The 18,745-nt window shown below is 35.9% G+C and overlaps 1 protein-coding gene and 1 pseudogene across 1 annotated transcript in view; both read right to left on the bottom strand.

Moving 5' to 3' along the window:
- LOC107544810 (phospholipid-transporting ATPase ABCA3-like) overlaps positions 1-18,745 on the bottom strand; it is a 190,455-nt gene that overhangs the window by 76,862 nt on the left and 94,848 nt on the right. The window contains 3 exon segments of the mRNA XM_087815178.1: positions 9,251-9,461; positions 9,796-9,951; positions 10,182-10,336. Coding sequence (XP_087671304.1) covers positions 9,251-9,461; positions 9,796-9,951; positions 10,182-10,336 — 522 coding nt within the window.
- Positions 11,778-12,310, bottom strand: LOC107544811 (large ribosomal subunit protein uL23 pseudogene; annotated as a pseudogene).

Here is an 18,745-nt window from a genome sequence, read left to right as displayed (position 1 = left end):
ACCATCAAGTTGAGCAATATACACACTATAGGTATTCCATAAAGAAAAGAGAGAGAGAAGGAACCAGAAAGTTTATTCCAAGAAATAATGGCTAAAAAGTTCCCAACCCAGGCAAGGAAATGGACATCCAGATTCAGGTAAGCCCAGAAGACTTATCCAAGATGAACTCAAAGGAATTCATAATGAAACCCATTATAATCAAATAGTCAAAGACAAAGAGAAGATTTTAAAAGCAGCAAAAAACAAGAAAGTTGTCACATACAAGGATGATCACTAAGTTATACAATGTCTAATCACTGGGGTGTACACCTGAAATTAATATAATAGCCTGTGTCAACTGTAATTGAAATATAAAAAATGATTTAAATTAAAAAAAGTTTTAGACTATCAGCAGATTCTTCAGCAGAAACCTTAAAGGTTAGATGATATAGCCAAAGTGCTGAAAGAAAAAACAACTTCCAACCAAGAATACTATACCTGGCTAAAGGATCCTTCAAGAATAAAGGATAAAAAACTTTCCTAAACAAAGAAAAGCTGAGAGTTCATTACCACTAGACCCACCTTATAAGAAATGGTAATGGGATTTTCCTTCTTCAAGTTGAAAAGAAAGTATGGTAGACGGTAATACAAAAGCATATGAGCCCAGCCAGGCGTGGCTCAGCGGTTGAGTGTTGACCTAGGATCCAGGCGATCAGGGTTTGATTCCCGGTCAGGGCATATGCCTGGGTTGCGGGCTGTGGCCGATCAACGACTCTCTCATCATTGATGTTTCTATCTCTCTCTCTCCCTCTCCTTTCCTCTCTCTAAAGTCAATAAAGATATATTTAAAAAAAAAAAAAAAGCATATGAAAGTATAAAACTTGGGTGATGATACATATATAGACAAAATGTATTATGGGTAAATGACTTTTAATTCTACCATAAAAGTGAACAAAGTATTAAAAATAATAACTGCCCTGGCTGGTTTTGCTCAGCGGTTAGAGCATCAGCCCACAGACTGAAGGGTCCCAGGTTTGATTCTGGCCAAGATTATGTACCTCGGTCGCAGGTTCCCCACCCCAGTCAGGGTGCGAGTGGGAGTCAACTAATAAATGTGTCTCTTTCATATTGATGTTTTTCTCTCTCTCCTTACCACTCTGTCTAAAAAGCACCGGAAAAAATATCCTCGGGTGAAGATTTAAAAAAATAACAATAACTAAAATCTTATATTATTACAAAAATTATAGCTAAAAATAAGTTGCATAATACAAATAGATATGTTATAACATAAATAACTAAAGCATGTTGGGGGGAGGTACAGAGAGCAGTTTTTATATGCAATAGAGATTAAATTATTATCAACTTATAGTAGACTGTTAGAACTATAAGATATTTCATGTAACCTCCACGGTAACCACAACGAAAATACCTATGGAAGTTACACAAAAGAAAAAGGAATCAAAGCATATCAATACTAAAAATAATAAAAAGGAAATGAAGACAGGAAGAGAGGAAACAAGGAACACAAGAACTACTAGACAAACAGGCAAAAATTAACAAAATAATAGTAAATCCTTTCCTATCAAAAATTACTTTAAATGTAAGCAAATTAAACTCTTCAAACAAAATACATATAGCAGCTGAATGGATAAAAAGCAAGATCCAACTATATGCTGTCTACAGGAAACTCACTTTAGATTTAAGGACATACACAGGCTGAAAATGAAGGGATGGGAAAGAATATTCCATGAAAATATAACCAAAAGAGAGCAGGGGTAAAATAAACTTTAAGTAAAAACAAAACAAACAAACAAACAAAAAAACTCACAATAGACAAATAAAACATTGATAATGATAAAATGATAAATTCAAAATAAAAAGATAAAAATCATGATACATTGATAGAACTAAAGGATAAAACAACCAAAAATACAATTAACAGTAGGAGAGTTCAAAATCCCACTTTCAATAATGGACAGATTGACTGGACAGAAAATCAACAAAGAAACAGTGGACTTGAACAATACTATAGATCAAATGGACCTCACAAAAATATACAGATAATTCCAACAAACAGAAGCAGAATGTACATTTTTCTCAAGTGCGCATAGAACATTCTCCAGGACTGATCACATGTTATATCACAAAACAAGTTTTAACAAATTAAGAAGATTGAAATTATACCAAGTATCTTTTCTGACTATAATGGAATGAAACTAGAAACCAATAGCAGAAGAAAAACAGAAAAATTCAAAATTAAACAACACATTTTGAACAACCAAAGGGTCAAAGAAGATATCATAGGAGATGCCAAATTAGAAAATATCTTGAGCCAGATTCAAATAAAAATACAACATACCAAAATTTATGGGATGTTGCAAAAGCAGTACTAAGAGGAAGGTTTATGGTAATAAATACCTACGTTAAAGAGAAGAAAGACTCTAATATGCAACCTAAGTTTATACCCAAGGAACTAGAAAAAGAACAAACTAATTGTAAAGTTATCAGAGGAATAAAATAGTAAAGAATATAACATAAATAGCCCGGTTGAGCATCAACCTATGATCCAGGAGGTTGCAGTTTGACTACTGGTCAGGGCACATGCCTGGGTTGTGGGCTTGATCCCCAGTGGGGGGCGTGCAGGAAGCAGCCGATCAATGACTCTCATCATTGATGTTTCTATCTCTCTCTCCCTCTCCCTTCCTCTCTCTGAAATCAATAAAGATATATTTAAAAAACCAACCAAACATAAATAAATGCAATAGAGAATATAAAAATAGGAAAAATTTACAAAACTAAGAGTTGGTTGTTCCCCCCCGCTTGTTATTTAATTGAATTGATTGGGGTGACATTGTTAATAAAATTATGTAGGTTTCAGGCACACAATTCTACAACACACAAGCTGTATATCATGTTGTGTTTACCACCCCAAGTGAAGTCTCCTTCCATCATCATTTATCCCCTTTTATCTTCTTCTACCTTCCAGACCATACTGTGGTCTGTGTCCATGAGTCTTTCTTTTTAAGAGTTGGTTGCTTAAAAGCATAAACAAACATTTAGCTAGAGTAACTAAGAAAAAGATTGAAATATAAAATCAAAACTGATAAGAGACATTACAACTAATGTCATAGAAGTAAAAAGGATCACCAGAGGGTACTATGCACGGACAAGTATATGCCAATAAATTGGATAATCTAGTAGAATGGGTAAATTCCTAGAAACAATCTATCAAGATTAAGTCATGAAGCGACAAAGTCTAAACATAACTATCCCTAGAGTAAGGAGAATAAATCAATAATCAAAAATCTCTCAATAAAGAAAATGCCAGGGGCAGATAACTTCACTGACAAATTTTACTAAACATTTAAAAGAGAATTAATGACAATTCTTCATAATTCAAAAATATTGAAGAGTACAGTACAATTCTATGCTCATTTTATGAGGCCAACATTACCCTGATACCCAATCCAGAAAAAGACAGCACAAGAAAGGAAAACCACAGGCCATTATCCCTGGTAGACACAGAATGTAAACATCTTTAACAAAATACTAGCAAACTGAATTCACCAACACATTAAAAGAAAAATGCCATGATCCAGTGGGATTTATTCCTGATATACAAACATGGTTCAACACTTACAAATTAATAAAAGAAACACATTTATAGTATAAAAAAACAAATCACATGATCATCTCAATAGATGCAGAAAAAGCTCAAAATTTAATACCCTTTCATAATTAAAACCCAACAAATATGATACAGAAGCAATGCCACTCAACATAATAAATACCATGTAAGATAAACTCACTTCTAAAATATTCAATATTACTGAAAAACTGAAAGCTTTTCCTCTAAGATCAGGACTAAGACCAGGATAACCACCCTCACCATTTCTACTCAGCAAGTCCTGAAAGTTCTAGTAGAGCAATTAAGAAAGAAAAAAAGAAAGTATCCAAATGAGAAAGAGGAAAAATTATCTGTTTACAGATGACATGATGTGATATATAGGAAACCCTAAAGACCCCACACAAAAACACAAAAAACTGTTAACACTAATAAAGTCAGCAAGACGTAGGATACAAAATCAACATATAAAAATAAGTTGCATTCCACACATTAACAATGTACTATCCAAAAGGAAAATTAAGAAAACAATCTCACTTACAATAGCATTTAAAAGAATAAAACACTTAGGATTATGCTTAACTAAGGAGTTGAAAGATCTGTACACTGAAAACTAAAAAGCACTGATTAAAATCATTGATAAAATTAATAAAAGACACAAACAAATGGGAAAATATCCTGTATTCATGAATTGGAATAATTAATATTAGAATGTCCATAGTACCTTAAGTGATCTATAGAGTTAATGCAATCCCTATCAAATCCCAATGGCATTTATTACAGAAACTGGAAAAAAAAAATCCTAAAAGTAACTGAAAACACAAAAGAAGCTAAATAATGACAAAGCTGGAAGCATCAAACTTTTTAAATTTAAAATATATTATAAAGCAACAGTAATTAAAACAGTATGGTACTGGCATAAAATCAGAACAGTAGATCAATGTAATATAATGGAGAACCCAGAAAGAAATCAACACATGTATAGTCAACTGTTCAACAAGGGTGCCAAGAATACACGATAGAAAAAAGACAGTCTCTTCAACAAATGGTATTGAGAAAACTAGATCTAAAGAATGAATGTGGACCCATATTTAAAATCATACACAAAAATAAAATCAAAGTGTATTAAAGACATAAGCGTAAGACTTAACACTGTAAAATTCCTACAAGAAAACCCTGGGTAAAAGCTTCTTTACATCAGTCTTGGAAAGAATTTTTTTGGGTATGACACCAAAAACTCAGGTAACAATGGCAAAAATAGACAAGTGGGACTACATCAACCTATTCTGCACCACAAAGGAAACAATCAATAAAATGGAAAGGTAACCTGTGGAATGGGAGAAAGTATTTGCAAAGACTATGACAAATAAAGGGTTAATTTCTAAAATATATAAGGAACCCCAACTCAGTAGTAAACTCAATAGCAAAAAGACTAATAGCCTGATTTTAAAATGTGTTAAAGATATGAATAGACATTTCTCAAAGAAGACACACAAATGGTCAGGAGGTGTATGAAAAGATGCTCAACATCACTAATCAAATCCCAACGAGATATCACCTCACACCTGTCAGGATGATTATTAAAAAAACAACAACAAGACAACAAATGTTGGGGAAGATGTGGGGAAACTGGAATCCTTGCACGCCGCTGGTGGGAATGCAAAATGGTGCAACTACTGTAGAAAACAGTATGGAGGTTCCTCAAAAAATTAAAACTAGCCAGTCAGAGAAAGACAAATACCATATGGTTTCACTTATATGTGGAATCTAAAACAAAGCAAACAAAACAGAAACAGACTCATAGAAACAGGGACCAAAGGGATGGCTACCAGAAGGGTGCGGGTGGAGGATGGGTGAAAACAGGAACGAGAATATAGTCAATAATATTGCAATAAGTTTACAAGGTGACTAATGATTGCCAGAATTAGTGGGGAGATCACAAAGTAAGGTATAAAAACTATATGTTACACCTGAAATTAATATAACCAATATAAGACTGTGTAACAACTATGCCTAAATAAAACAATACATTTTGCAAACCAATGTAACCCCCCAAAATTCAGTAATATAAAATAAAAAAAAACATTAAAACTAGAACTATCATATGATCCAGCAATTCCACTTCTGGAATTATTATCTGAAGAAAATAAAACACTAACTCGAAAAGTTATAGATCCATTTTGAGTTGATTTTTGTGTATGGTATAAGGTAGTGCTCCAACTTCATTCCTTTACATGTGGCTGTCCAAGTTTCCCAACACCATTTATTGAATTGACTGTCCTTTCCCATTGTATATTCTTGAGTTTTTTTGTAATAAATTGATTGACCATATATATGTGTGGGTTTATTTCTGGGATCTCTTCTGTTCCATTGATCTATGTGTCTGTTTTTAATGCCAGTAAAATTTTTCTAATACGCAGGTGACAAGACTTTTGCACAGAATCTACAAAAATACTATCAGACCTAATATATGAATAATAAGTTCATAAGATACAAGATCAATATAAAAGTCATTATATAACTAAATATTCGAAAAAATACAATTGTAAAGTGAATTTAAATGTATAATATTATTTACATGAAATTAAAAATAAAATCATTTGAAATAAATCTAATGAAAGACCGTCACAGTAAATACAACAAAATACAGCCCCAAATTATTAAATGGATGGACCCTAAATAAGTCAAAAAAATTATACCATGTTCATATATTGGAAGACTCAATATTATTAAGGTGGACATTCTTCTCAAAATTATATAAAGATTCATAGCAATCCCAATCAATATCCTACCAGGCTTTTTTGTAAATTTGACAAAATGACCCTAACATTTATAAGGAACTAAAAAGGGCCTAAAACAGGTGAACCAATTTTGAAACAGAGAAAAAGTTAGTGGATATGCATTACTTGTTTTCAAGACTTATTATATAGACACAGTATTCATGACTGTGGTATTTGTAGGAAGATAGATCTAGGTCAATGAAATTATAGAAAATCCAAAAGTGGACCTACATATAAAGAGTCAATTGATTTTCATCAAAAGTGTCCATTCAATAGAAAAAAGAGTTAAATGTGTTCTTGATACTCAAATGGAAAAAATCAATAGCAACACTTACCTAACACCATTCACACAAAAATTAACTTGAAATAGATCATATACTTTTAGAAGCTGGAACCATAACGAATACAGAAGAAAATATAAGAGAATATCTTTGCAACCTTCACATAAGCAAAGGTTTCCTTAAAAGCATGGACCCAAACAGGAAAATAATTGATAAACTGGGCTTTTCAAAATTAAAAATTTATGCTCTCTCACAAAGGACTTACTTCTGGAATATGTGAACTGCAAAATAACAATAAAAAAGATAAACCACCAATGTTTATACTTAACAGAGTAAATTACACAGGAAGCCAACTTGTACATGAAAATGTACTAAATATGAAAATTAAAATAATAAAAGATATTATTTCACATTCTCTAGAGCAGCTAAAATTAAAATATTGGTGTGGATGTAGAGAGCAAGTTGATTTCTCAAACATGCTGGTAGGTATAAAATAATACGAGCACTTGGGAGAATCTTTTGGCATAATATACACTTAATAATTGACCAAGTAACTACACTCCTATGAATTTTCTCCCAAGATAAATTTTTCTCCAACAGAGATTTTTACAAGCAAGTTTACAACCTATTCATTCATGATATTTGAAACTAGAAATGGCCTAAAGCAACCTAAAAATCCACAAAGAGTAGAATGTATGTACTACTGATACATGCAGCAATAAAGATGAACCTCAAAATATTGTGCTGAGATAAAGAAACCAGAAACAAAAAATTATTGTGCAGAATTCATTTATAGTGTTTCCAAGAACAGGCAAAATTAATGTATGGTAATAAAAATGAGAAAGCAGTTGCCTCTGGGGAAGGGGAACTGATGGAAATGGGTTAATGGGAACTTCCTGGGGTCATGGAAATACTCTGTATCTTGTTTTACATGGGGTCAGATGGGAATATACAATTGTAAAAACTCATCCAACTGAGCACAGAAGATCTACTCATTGTACTCCACATAAATTACACTTCAATTAAAATGGTTTTCCTCGACAATTTTTCTTCTAGAGAGGGGAGACAGGTAATAAACAAGGTAAATGAGTGAATTATATATTTTATTAAGCTAGTGCTTACGAAAAAAATGGAGAGAAATATGAAAAATTGGAGATGAGGTACTGAAATTTTATTTAGGGGGCCAAGCAAAACTGATGCATAGGTAATTTTGAATAATGACCTAAAAGAGGTAAGGAAGCTATTAAGGCATATTTGATATTTTTATGTTTAGGAAAATTCTTCTCCAAATTAGAATAAAATATTCTGCTCACACAGAAGCAATTTTATACTGGTTTGACAAACAAGAAATAAGGAATAGGGATATCTCATTTCCTACATTCTTCCTAGAATCCATGAATTTATCTATTCATCAAACATCTGCTGTCTGTCATTTATCTATCTATCATCTATCTATCTATCTATCTATCTATCTATCTATCTATCTATCTATCTATCTATCTCTATCTATCTATCTATCTATCTATCTATCTATCATCTATCATCTCTATCATCTATCTATCTATCTATCTATCTATCATCTATCTATCTATCTATCATCTATCATCTATCTATCTATCTATCTATCTATCTATCTATCTATCTATCTATCATCTATCTATCTATCTATCTATCTATCTATCTATCTATCTATCTATCATCACCTATCTATCATCTATCTATCTATCATCATCATCTATCTATCTATCATCTATCATCTCTCTATCTATCATCTATCTATCATCTATCTATCTATCTATCTATCTATCTATCTATCTATCTATCTATCTATCTATCTATCATCTATCTATCTATCATCTATCATCTATCATCTATCATCTATCTTTATATCATCTATCTATATCTATCTATCTATCTATCTATCTATCTATCTATCTATCTATCTATCATCTATCTATCTATCTTATCTATCATCTATCTATCTATCTATCTATCTATCTATCTATCTATCTATCTATCTATCTATCTATCTATCCATCCATCCATCCATCCATCCATCCATCCATCAATCATCTATCATCTATCTATCATCTATCTATCTATCTATCTATCTATCTATCTATCTATCTATCTATAATCTATCTATCATCTATCTATCTATCTATCTATCTATCTATCTATCTATCTATCTATCATCTATCTATCTATCTATCTATCTATCTATCTATCTATCTATCTATCTATCTATCATCATCATCATCTATCATCTATCTATCTATCATCTATCATCTCATTAAAGGCCCAACTGCAGATGTGCAAATTACAATTTAAATAGGTGCCATATGAAAGAAATGAATATGAAATTTGGATAATGCAATAATTTTGAAAAACTAAAATATAAATGTTATGTCAAAGGTCTCATAATTGAGCCCAATTAGTAGAACAGAGGGAATCACTGAAGAGTTTGGTAGGTAGAAAAACAACAAAAACTATGTTAAATAATATTAAGATATGGATATTTATAAAAGTTATGTTAGAATAATATTAAGACATGAAATCCAAAGAGTGATTAAAGGGAGAGAGACCATATATTTTTTTGAGGAAAAGTGAAGAGCCACAGCATCGCAAGGATCCCTTCACCATGATGGCTATGCGGTCACCCAGGGTGTCAGCTTCATCCATGTAGTGGGTGGTCAGTAAGATGGTACGATCCTGTTTACACTGCTGAAGGAGATCCCAGGTGTCCCTCCTTGAGGCTGGGTCCATGCCAGCAGTGGGCTCATCAAGTATCACCACCTAGAGACCAGAGAACAATTCCAGGACCGTGGTTAAACACTACGAATTAGTGCCACTAAAGTCTTACCAATTATGGGCATAGTCTGTTTATGCTATTTTAATCACTTGTCCAACCAAGCTAAGATAAGTTTAAACTAAAACTGAATTAGGCATGCTGGACTGATTCCAAACCTGTGACCATTTTATACCAACAAGGTTGACAATGTGAGTCCACCTGGGATTTGGGAAGTTCCTTCAGAGTGGTAGATACATATCAGCTCTTGGGTTTGTGTCAGCTGATTTTTTTAGACTTGCTTCTCTGGGGATCCATTTTTAGCTTTTATTTTACTCTTACCTTGGAGCCCCCTATCAGTGCTATAATGATGGAGAGTTTGCGCTTCATTCCTCCACTCAGTGACTTTGAAAATGCATTTCGCTTTTCTAGCAGGTTAAAAGTGGACAGCATGCGGTCAGCTTCCATACGGTGCATCTTTTGAGGGACACCTTTTAACTGGAGAAAGAAGGCAGGCTTTACATGGTGCTTACAACTTCATCGTCAGAAACATATTTCACCAGCTCTTTTCTTACACTGTCTTCTTCCCTTTGCCCCTCTTTATGTTTAAAGAAGAATTCATCAAAAATAAATTTTTGAACTTTCTAAGAATAAGGATATTGACAGTTGGTAATCTATCTTAAGTCCATGAATAGAGTGGAGAGAAAAGGAACGTATCTTTGGCTTACCCCACAGTAGAAATGAAGGTGTTCTGATACTGTCAAGTAACTAAACAGCAAGTCATGCTGGGGACACAGGCCCAAGCTTTTCCTGACCTGGTCCATATGCTTTGAGATGGCATATCCGTTAACATAGGCCTCTCCACTGGAAGCAGGATAGAGACCTAGAATCGAGCAGAAGGCGTTACAGAGGCTTAGTTTTCATGAGGGAGCATGAAGACAAACTGCTCACTAGCACCTCAACTTCAAAACATACTTACAGATTACTCATCGGAATTAATAATATCTCAACACCTCGCACCCATTAGAATGGCTACTATCAGTAAGACAAGAAATAGCCAGCGCTGGAGAGGATGTGAGGAAAAGGGAACCCTCACGCGCTGCTGGAGGGAATGGAAGTTGGTACATAACTACCACAAACCGATGTGGCGGTTTCTCAGAACATTAATAGAGCTACCCTACGACCCAGCAATCTTTTTTCCTAGGTATCAACCTGAAATTTTTGAAAACAGTTATTCATAAAGATAGATACATATGTTTATTGCAGCTTTTTTTTTTACAGTAGCCAACACATGGGAACAACCCAAGTGTTCTTCAATGGATTATTAGGTAAAGAAGGCGTGGTACGTGTATAAACATAAAAACATGAAATACTACCATTTACCACAGCATGGGTAGACCTTGAAAGTATTATGCTAAGTGAAGTAAATCAGATGAAAAAGTACCATGTGATTTCACCCACATGTGGTATATGAAACAAAAAGCAACAAACTCGCAGATACAGACAACAGAATGGCCATGAGGAGAAGGCGCGTGGGGGGGATAAGCAGGGAAAGGGAATCAAACACAAGGCGATGCAAGGAGGCTAGGCTTCAGGTGGTGAGCACACACCAGAGTATGCAGGTGTATTATAAAGTTGTACACCTGAAATTTGTGCTGTTTACCAATATTAGCCCGATCAATTTAATAAAAAAGAAACTAATATTGAAGCCCTCCTGAGCTTTTTTTTTTTTTTTTTTTTTTTAAATCAAGGCTTTTGTGATATTAGTGATATACTCAGGAGAGGCATTTTGTTTTCATGTTTTCAAGTTTTTATTTTACAATAATCCAAACATACAGAAAAGTTGCAAGAACAGTACAATAAATTCTCTTATACCACCCGCCTAAAAAAGAATAATTAGGAATATCACACACAAGGAAAATTCTAGAAATTATCAATTGTTATCTTTGGAGTGAAGAGATTAGAAAGAATTTTTAATTTTTTGTTTCATTAACTGTATGTTCTAATTTTCAATGAGTGCCAATGAGTACCAATCTCCCAGGTATTAAAAACACTAAAAAGTTTGTTAAAATAGAGCAATCCAGCATTGTCATAAGCCATTTGGCAACATTTATGAATTATGTTATAAGCTGTGCACTGCCCTAGACTGTAGTAGATGCTTTTAAAATGGAAACCCAGACAATAAAACTATTATCATTTAAAAATTTAAATTTTAGTTGGGGGAGGTAACACACAATAACACTAAAATTGTTTTAAAAATGTATCTAGCATTTATCCATAGCTGTGATAACTGTTTAAATTAAATGGGAAAAATATCATTTTTTACAGTGTAAAATTTTTATATTTAGAATTAGCCAGCTGGACTCAGTTTAGATGATCCCAATTTTGTTGGCAACAGCCAAAGCATCCTAGTTCGGAGCCAGTCCAACTGCCTTCTTTTCTCTCTCCATCAGCCCGGATCAGGGTGTTGACCTTGGCCACGCCAATGTCACAGAGCTTTTTCATAGCCTGTGTCATCTGGTGCTTGATGGTCCTGACATCCACAATGAACACAAGTGTACTGTCGTCGTCTGTCTTCTTCATGGCTGACTCGATGGTCAGGGGGGATTTGATGATGGCACAGTGGTCAAGCTTGGTTCTTCTGAATACGCTCCTCCGAGGATATTTAGGTTGCCTTTGGAGCCTCAGTGTCTTCGGCTGTCGGAAGGTGGGTGACGTGCAGATCTTTTTCTGTGTGGCTGTGGACGCCTTTCAGCACTGCTTTCTTTGCTTTTAAAGCCTTTGCTTTGGCTTTGGCTTTGGCTTTGGGAGGTGCAGGTGCTTCCTTCTTTGCTTTTGGCACCATCTTGACATGCAACATTATCTTGTATTAGAATCAGCTGTACGGCCTAGTGGTTAGACATGTATATATCTTAAGTAGTGACACCCCCCTCCCCCAATATTTCTGGTACCCACCTGGCACCGTACATAGTTATTACAATATTACTGACTATATTTTCTATGCTGTACCTTACATTCCCATGACTATGTTGTAGCTACTAATATAGACTTCTCAATCCCTTCACCTTTTTTTTTTTTTTTTTTTTAAATATATCTTTATTGATTTCAGAGAGAGGAAAGGAGAGGGAGAGAGAGAGATAGAAACATCAATGATGAGAGAGTCATTGATCGAGCCCACAACCCGGGCATGTGCCCTGACCGGGAATCGAACCCCGATTGCTTGGATCCTAGGTCGATGCTCAACTGCTAAGCCATGCCCGGCCGGGCCTTCACCTTTTTGACCCAGTTTCCCAAACCCCAACCCCTCTGGCAATCATCAGCCTTTTCTCCGTATCTATTAGTCTATTTCTGATTTGTTTGTTTGCTTACATTGTTCCTTAGATTGCACAAGAGAAATAATATGCTATTTGCCTTTCTCTGATTTACTTATTTCACTTAGCATAATACCCTCTAGGTCCATCCATGCCGTCAGAAATGCTAAAATTTCATTATATATATTTTTTATAGCTGAGTAGTATTCCATTTTTTAGTTGAATTTTTGCTTTTTAGTGTTGAGTTGTATGAGTTTGTCATAAATGTTGGATATTAACACTATATCTGTTGTATTATTGGCAAATATGCTCTCCCATTCAGTGAGTTATCTTTTCATTTTGTTGATGGTGTCCTTTGCTGTGCAAAAACTTTTTAGTTTGATGTAGTCCCATTTGTTCATTTATTCTTTTGTTTCCCTTCCTGAGGAGATATATCAGAAAAAAATATTACTAAGAGAAATGCCTGAGAGTTTATTGCCTATGTTTTCTTCAAGGAGTTTTATAGTTTTGAGTCTTACCTTTAAGTCTTTAATTAATTTTGAGTTTATTCTTATATATGGTGTAAAAAGGTGGCTTAGTTTCATTGTTTTTCTTTTTTATTATTATTTTATTATTATTTTATTTTTAAATTTTATTTTTGTTTAAAATATTACAGATGTCCCTTTTGCTCCCCAATGACCCATTCCACCCCATCCCTTCCCCCTCCCCAGTCCCTCTCCCCACCATTGTCTGTGTCCTTGGGTTGTGCATATATGCATATAAATTCTTTGGTTACTCTCTCCCCTTCCACCCACCCACCCTCCTCCATCCCTCTGACATTTGTCAGTCTCATCTATGCCTCCATGTCATTGATTCTATTCTGTTCATCAATTTATTAAGTTCTTTAGATTCCACATATAAGCGAGATCATGTGATGTTTGTCTTTCTCTGCCTGGCTTATTTCACTTAGCATAATATTCTCCAGGTCCATCCATACTGTCCCAAAGGGTATGAGATTCTTCTTCTTTACAGCTGAGTAGTATTCCATGGTGTGAATGTCCCACAGCTTTTTTATCCACTCAGCTACTGATGGGCACCTGGGCTGTTTCCAGATCTTAGCTGTTGTAAACTGTGCTGCTATGAACATTGGGGTGCATATATTCTTTCTGATTAATGTTTCAGGATTCTTAGGATACATTCCTAGGAGTGGAATCACAGGGTTAAACAGCAGCTCCATTTCTAATTTTTTGAGGAACCTCCATCCTGTTTTCCATAGTGGTTGCACCAGTCTGCATTCCCACCAACAGTGTACTAGGGTTCCCCTTTCTCCACACAGTTTCATTGTTTTTCAAGCATCTGTCCAATTTCCCCAACATCGTTTAATAAATAGACTGTCTTTACTCCATTGCATGTTCTTACATCCTTTGTCAGTTATCAATTGACCATATAGCTGTGCATTTATTTCTGGGCTATTTTGTTCCATTGATATACATGTCTGTTTTCATGCCTTGTGCTATAACTTGATATCAGGTACTTTTGAAATATTTGTCTAGATCTGTGAAATATGCTATTGATATTTTGATAGCAACTGAGTAAAATTGAATAATTGATCTGGGTAGTATGGACATATTAATGACGTCAATTTTTCCTGTCCATGAGCAAAGTGTATGCTTCCACGTTTTGTATCTTAAATTTCTTTCTTCAGTTTCTTATAATATTCCTAGTATAGGTCTTGTACATTCTAAGTTAAATTTATTCCTAGGTGTGTTATTTTTTTTCATACAGTTGTAAGTGGTATTGTTTTCTTAGTTTCCCTGCCTGATCGTTCATTATTGGTGTATAAAAATGCAATTTCTGGATATTTAATTTGTATCCTGCCACTTTACTGAATTGATTTATCAGTTCTAGTAGTTCTTTTCATGAAACCTTTAGGGTTCTCTCTACACAGTATCATGTCATCTGCAAACAGTGACAGTTTACGTCTTCCTTCCAATTTGGGTGCCTTTTATCCTTCCTGTCTGGTGGCTGTGGCCGGGAATTGCAGGTCTGTGTTGAATAAGAGGGTGAGAGTGGACACCCCCATCTTGTTTCTGATCTTAAGGGAAATGCTTTTAGTTTTTGTCCATTGAGTATAATGTCAACTGTGGGTGTTCACACATGGCCTTAATTGTGCTGAGCTATGTTCCCACTATTTCCATTTTGTTGAGTTTTTATCATAAATAGGTGCTGAATTTTGTCAAAAATTTTTTGCACCTACTGATGTGATCCTGTGATTTTTATCCTTCATTTTGTTGATGTGATGTGTCACATTAATTGATGTGCACATCCTGTTCCAACCTCCAATCCCAGGGAAAAACCCTCTCGATCACAGTGTATGATCTTTGTAATATATTGCTGGGCCCAGTTTGCCAATATTTTGTTGAGGATTTTTGCATCTGTTCATCAGGGATATTTGCCTATAATTTCCTTTTTTGTAGGGTCTTTATCTGTTTTTGGAATTAGGATAATGCTGGCCTCGTAAAATGAGCTTGGGAGTCTTCCGTCCTCTCGAGTTTTTTGGAAGAGTTTGAGAAGGACAGGTGTTAGCTCTCCTTTGATTGTTTGGTAAAATTCACCTGGGAAGCCGTCCAGTCCAGGACTTTTGTTTGTTGGGAGTGGGGGTTTTTGTTGTTGTTGTTTTATTACCATTTCAATTTCACTAGTTGTAATCGGCTTGTTTAGATTTTCTCTTTCTTCTTGCTTCAGTTTTGGGAGATTGTATGTTTCTAGAAATTTATCCATTTCTTCCAGATTGTCTGATTTGTTGGCATATAATTATTTGTAATATTTTCTTGCTATCCCTTGTATTTTTGTGGAGTCAGTTGTTACTTCCCCTCTTTCATTACTGACTTTATTTATTTGGGTCCTCTCTCTTTTAAAGGTTTGCCAATTATGTTTTTCTTTTCAAAGAACCAGCTCTTGGTTGTTTCCTTTCTTCTACTCACTTTGGGCTTTGTTTGTTTGTCTCTTCCAGTTCCTTTAAGTGTAAAGCTAGATTGTTTATTTGAGGCTTTCCTCGTTTCTTGAGGTAGGCCTGTAATGCTACGAATCTCTCTCTTAAGACTGCTTTCCCAATGTCCCATACATTTGGGCTTGTTGTGTTTTCATTTTATTTGTCTCAAGGTATCTTTTGATGTTTTTCCTTGACCTCACTGTTAACCAATGCATTGTTTAGTAACATGTTATTTAACCTCCATGTGTTTGTGTGTTTTTTAGGTTTCTTTTCTTGTAATTGACTTCTAGTTTCATGCCACTGTGGTTGGAGTAAATGCTGGAAATTATTTCAATCTCCTTAAATTTAGTGAGACTTGATTTGTGTCCTAACATGTGGTGTATCCTAGAAATAATTTCATGTGAGCTTGAAAAGAATGTATATTCTGCAGCTTTGGGGTGAAATGCTCTGAAGATATCAATTAAATCCATCTGGTCTAGTGTGTCATTTAAGGCTGCTGTCTCCTTGTTGATTTTCTGTCTGCAATATCTATCCATTGATGTCAGTGGGGTGTTAAAATCCCCAATTATGATTGTATCACTGTTGATCTCTTCCATACATCCACCAAGATTTGCTTTATATATTTGAGTGCTCCTGTTTTGGGTGCATAAGTGTGTACAAGGGTTATATTCTTTTGTAGGATTGATCATTTGTTCTAAAGTATATATTGTCTGATATAAGTATTACCACCCCAGCTTTTTCTTATTTCCATTTGAGTGAAATATCTCCATACCTTTACTTTTAGTCTGTCTTTCCTTCTGAGGTGAGTCTATTCTAGACAGCATATATGAGGTTCCTGTTTTATTATTCATTGGCTTTGATTGGAGCATTTAATCCATTTACCTTTAAAGTGGTTATTGGTAGGTATTTATTGCCATATTATTCTTTATAACTATGTTCCTTTTGCTTTTTATTCTTAAAGAATTCTCATTAACATTTTTCTAAATACTGATTTGGTGGTAATAAATTCCTTTAGCTTTTTTTTTTTTTTTGGTCTGAAAAGCTCTTTATTTCTTCTTCAATTTTAAATGATAGCCCTGCTAGCTAGATTACTGTTGGTTATAAATCCTTGCTTTCCTACACTTTGAATATCTTGTGTTAATCCCTCTGGCATTACATGTTTCTGTTGAGAAATCAGCTGATGGTCTTATGGGAGTTCCCTTGTAGGTAACTGTCTTTTTCTTGCTGCTTTCAAGATTCTCTCTGTCTTTAACTAGGTGCTCCAAGAATGCCCCTTATGTAGGTTATGTCCTGTTGTAGCTGAGTAGGTGGGGATGACCCTCAGGTGGGTTGACTATGAGGCTCAACCCCAACCACAGTGAATGAGCTGTTATGCCAAGGCAGACAGCATGAAGCAGAATTGTCCCCAGCAGGGTCTGGTGCCTGCTGAGATCTCCTTTTGGATATGATGCTGTGGAGATACTTGGGTCATGCTCTATGTGGTCTGAAGCCTACCACCAGGTGTATTGGTTCTGGGGAATCTTGGCTGTGACCTGAAGCAGTTCAATATTAGATGCTGCCTGCAACTGACCCTTGGCTATCAATTGATTGCTATAAAGTGATCCACAGTTTTTGGCTGCCTCTGCAAGTGCGTGGCTGTGCAGGGGAGTGGCCAAGCTGTGCAGCAAGGTTGGCTTCCACCAGCACCAATCCTGGGGGCAGGTCAGCAAAAGGCCCAAGGCACCCTGAGATCAACTTCTACCTGCTGGTTGCCTGTTAAGCTCAGTCACTGAAGGAGCCTCTGGCAGTACGTGAGTTTCATGAGTTAATCAGTGAATCAACAAATTGATACAGATTCAAACTTGAAGCCAGTCCTGGGTCTGAGGCCACTCAGCAAAAGTCCCAGGTTACACCAAGGTCACCCTGGGTCTCCATGGACCTTTCTGGTGGGGCAGGGTCTCAGAGAGTCATCAGGGTGAGGCCAGGAAAGTTCATCAGGCCCAAACAGACCAAGATTTTCCCATGTGAAGGGAGGATTCTACACAGGAATGGTGGCAACAGTAGAGCATACAAAAGATAAATGGCCCCTGCTCTAGAGTCACACCACTCAAGTCTGCTGCGATTTTGCTTGGACCTCCTTGAGAGCTTCCCATGACAGTCTGCATCGCAGGGCTAGGCTGGCAATAGCCAGCTGACTTCTCTGCAGGGAATGAGCTCAGCAGGGAAGGGCAACCAGGAGTCAGGAGGGTGAGGGTAGTGGATCTTTGGGAGGTGGGCAGGACTAATCAGGTGTACCTGGGAAAGGATGAATAGCTCTCACCCCAGAGCCAAAAAACTGAGTCTTGACAACTCCTAAGTCTGCCCAGACCTCCTTAACCTTTATCCGATGAAAGGGAACTTTAGTTTCTGGCAAGCAGTGGGTCCCGCTTGCCGAATTTAAATGCTGATGGAATTTAAATGCCGTCTTTTAAAGGTTAAATACTCAGAAACCTAAGCATATACGTTCTTTTTTACAGGCAAAAGGAAAGAAACCATTATTTGTACAGTTGATCCTGGAAAATATATGGAGTTTGTATGATGCTGTCTTTTAAATGCCGTCTTTTAAAGGTTAAGAGCCCTCCAGGAAAGTCTACACTGTAGGGCATGGGCTTGGTAGGGCAGGGCAACAGGGAATAGGGAGGGTGTGACTACTGCATTCCCTGAGGCTGACATCATATGGAGAGGAGTGTTTGGCCCAGGGAAAGTGGCATCTGTGAATGGTATGGAAGAGGGACTCAGAAAAAGACCCTGGCTGCTGTCCCTCCAGCTCTCTCCCTGGAGCCTCACAACCCAGTTTCTCTTTGCATGACTTCAGCCCATTCTAAGCCACTCTCCCTCCACCAGAGCCCAGGGTGAGTGGCCACAAATGAGATTTTGTACACTGGACCTTTAAGAGGGTGCCTGGGTTTCAAGCAGACGCCCCTCTCTCTCCCTGGAAGACAGAATCCTTGCTGATTTTCACAACCAGATTTTATATGAGCTCCTCTTACCA

This window comes from Miniopterus natalensis, chromosome 3 (assembly GCF_054644295.1).
Source record: "Miniopterus natalensis isolate mMinNat1 chromosome 3, mMinNat1.hap1, whole genome shotgun sequence".
NCBI lineage: Eukaryota > Metazoa > Chordata > Mammalia > Chiroptera > Miniopteridae > Miniopterus > Miniopterus natalensis.
Note: the sequence above shows the minus strand (reverse complement) of the source record. Positions and strands in the feature narration are given on the sequence as shown.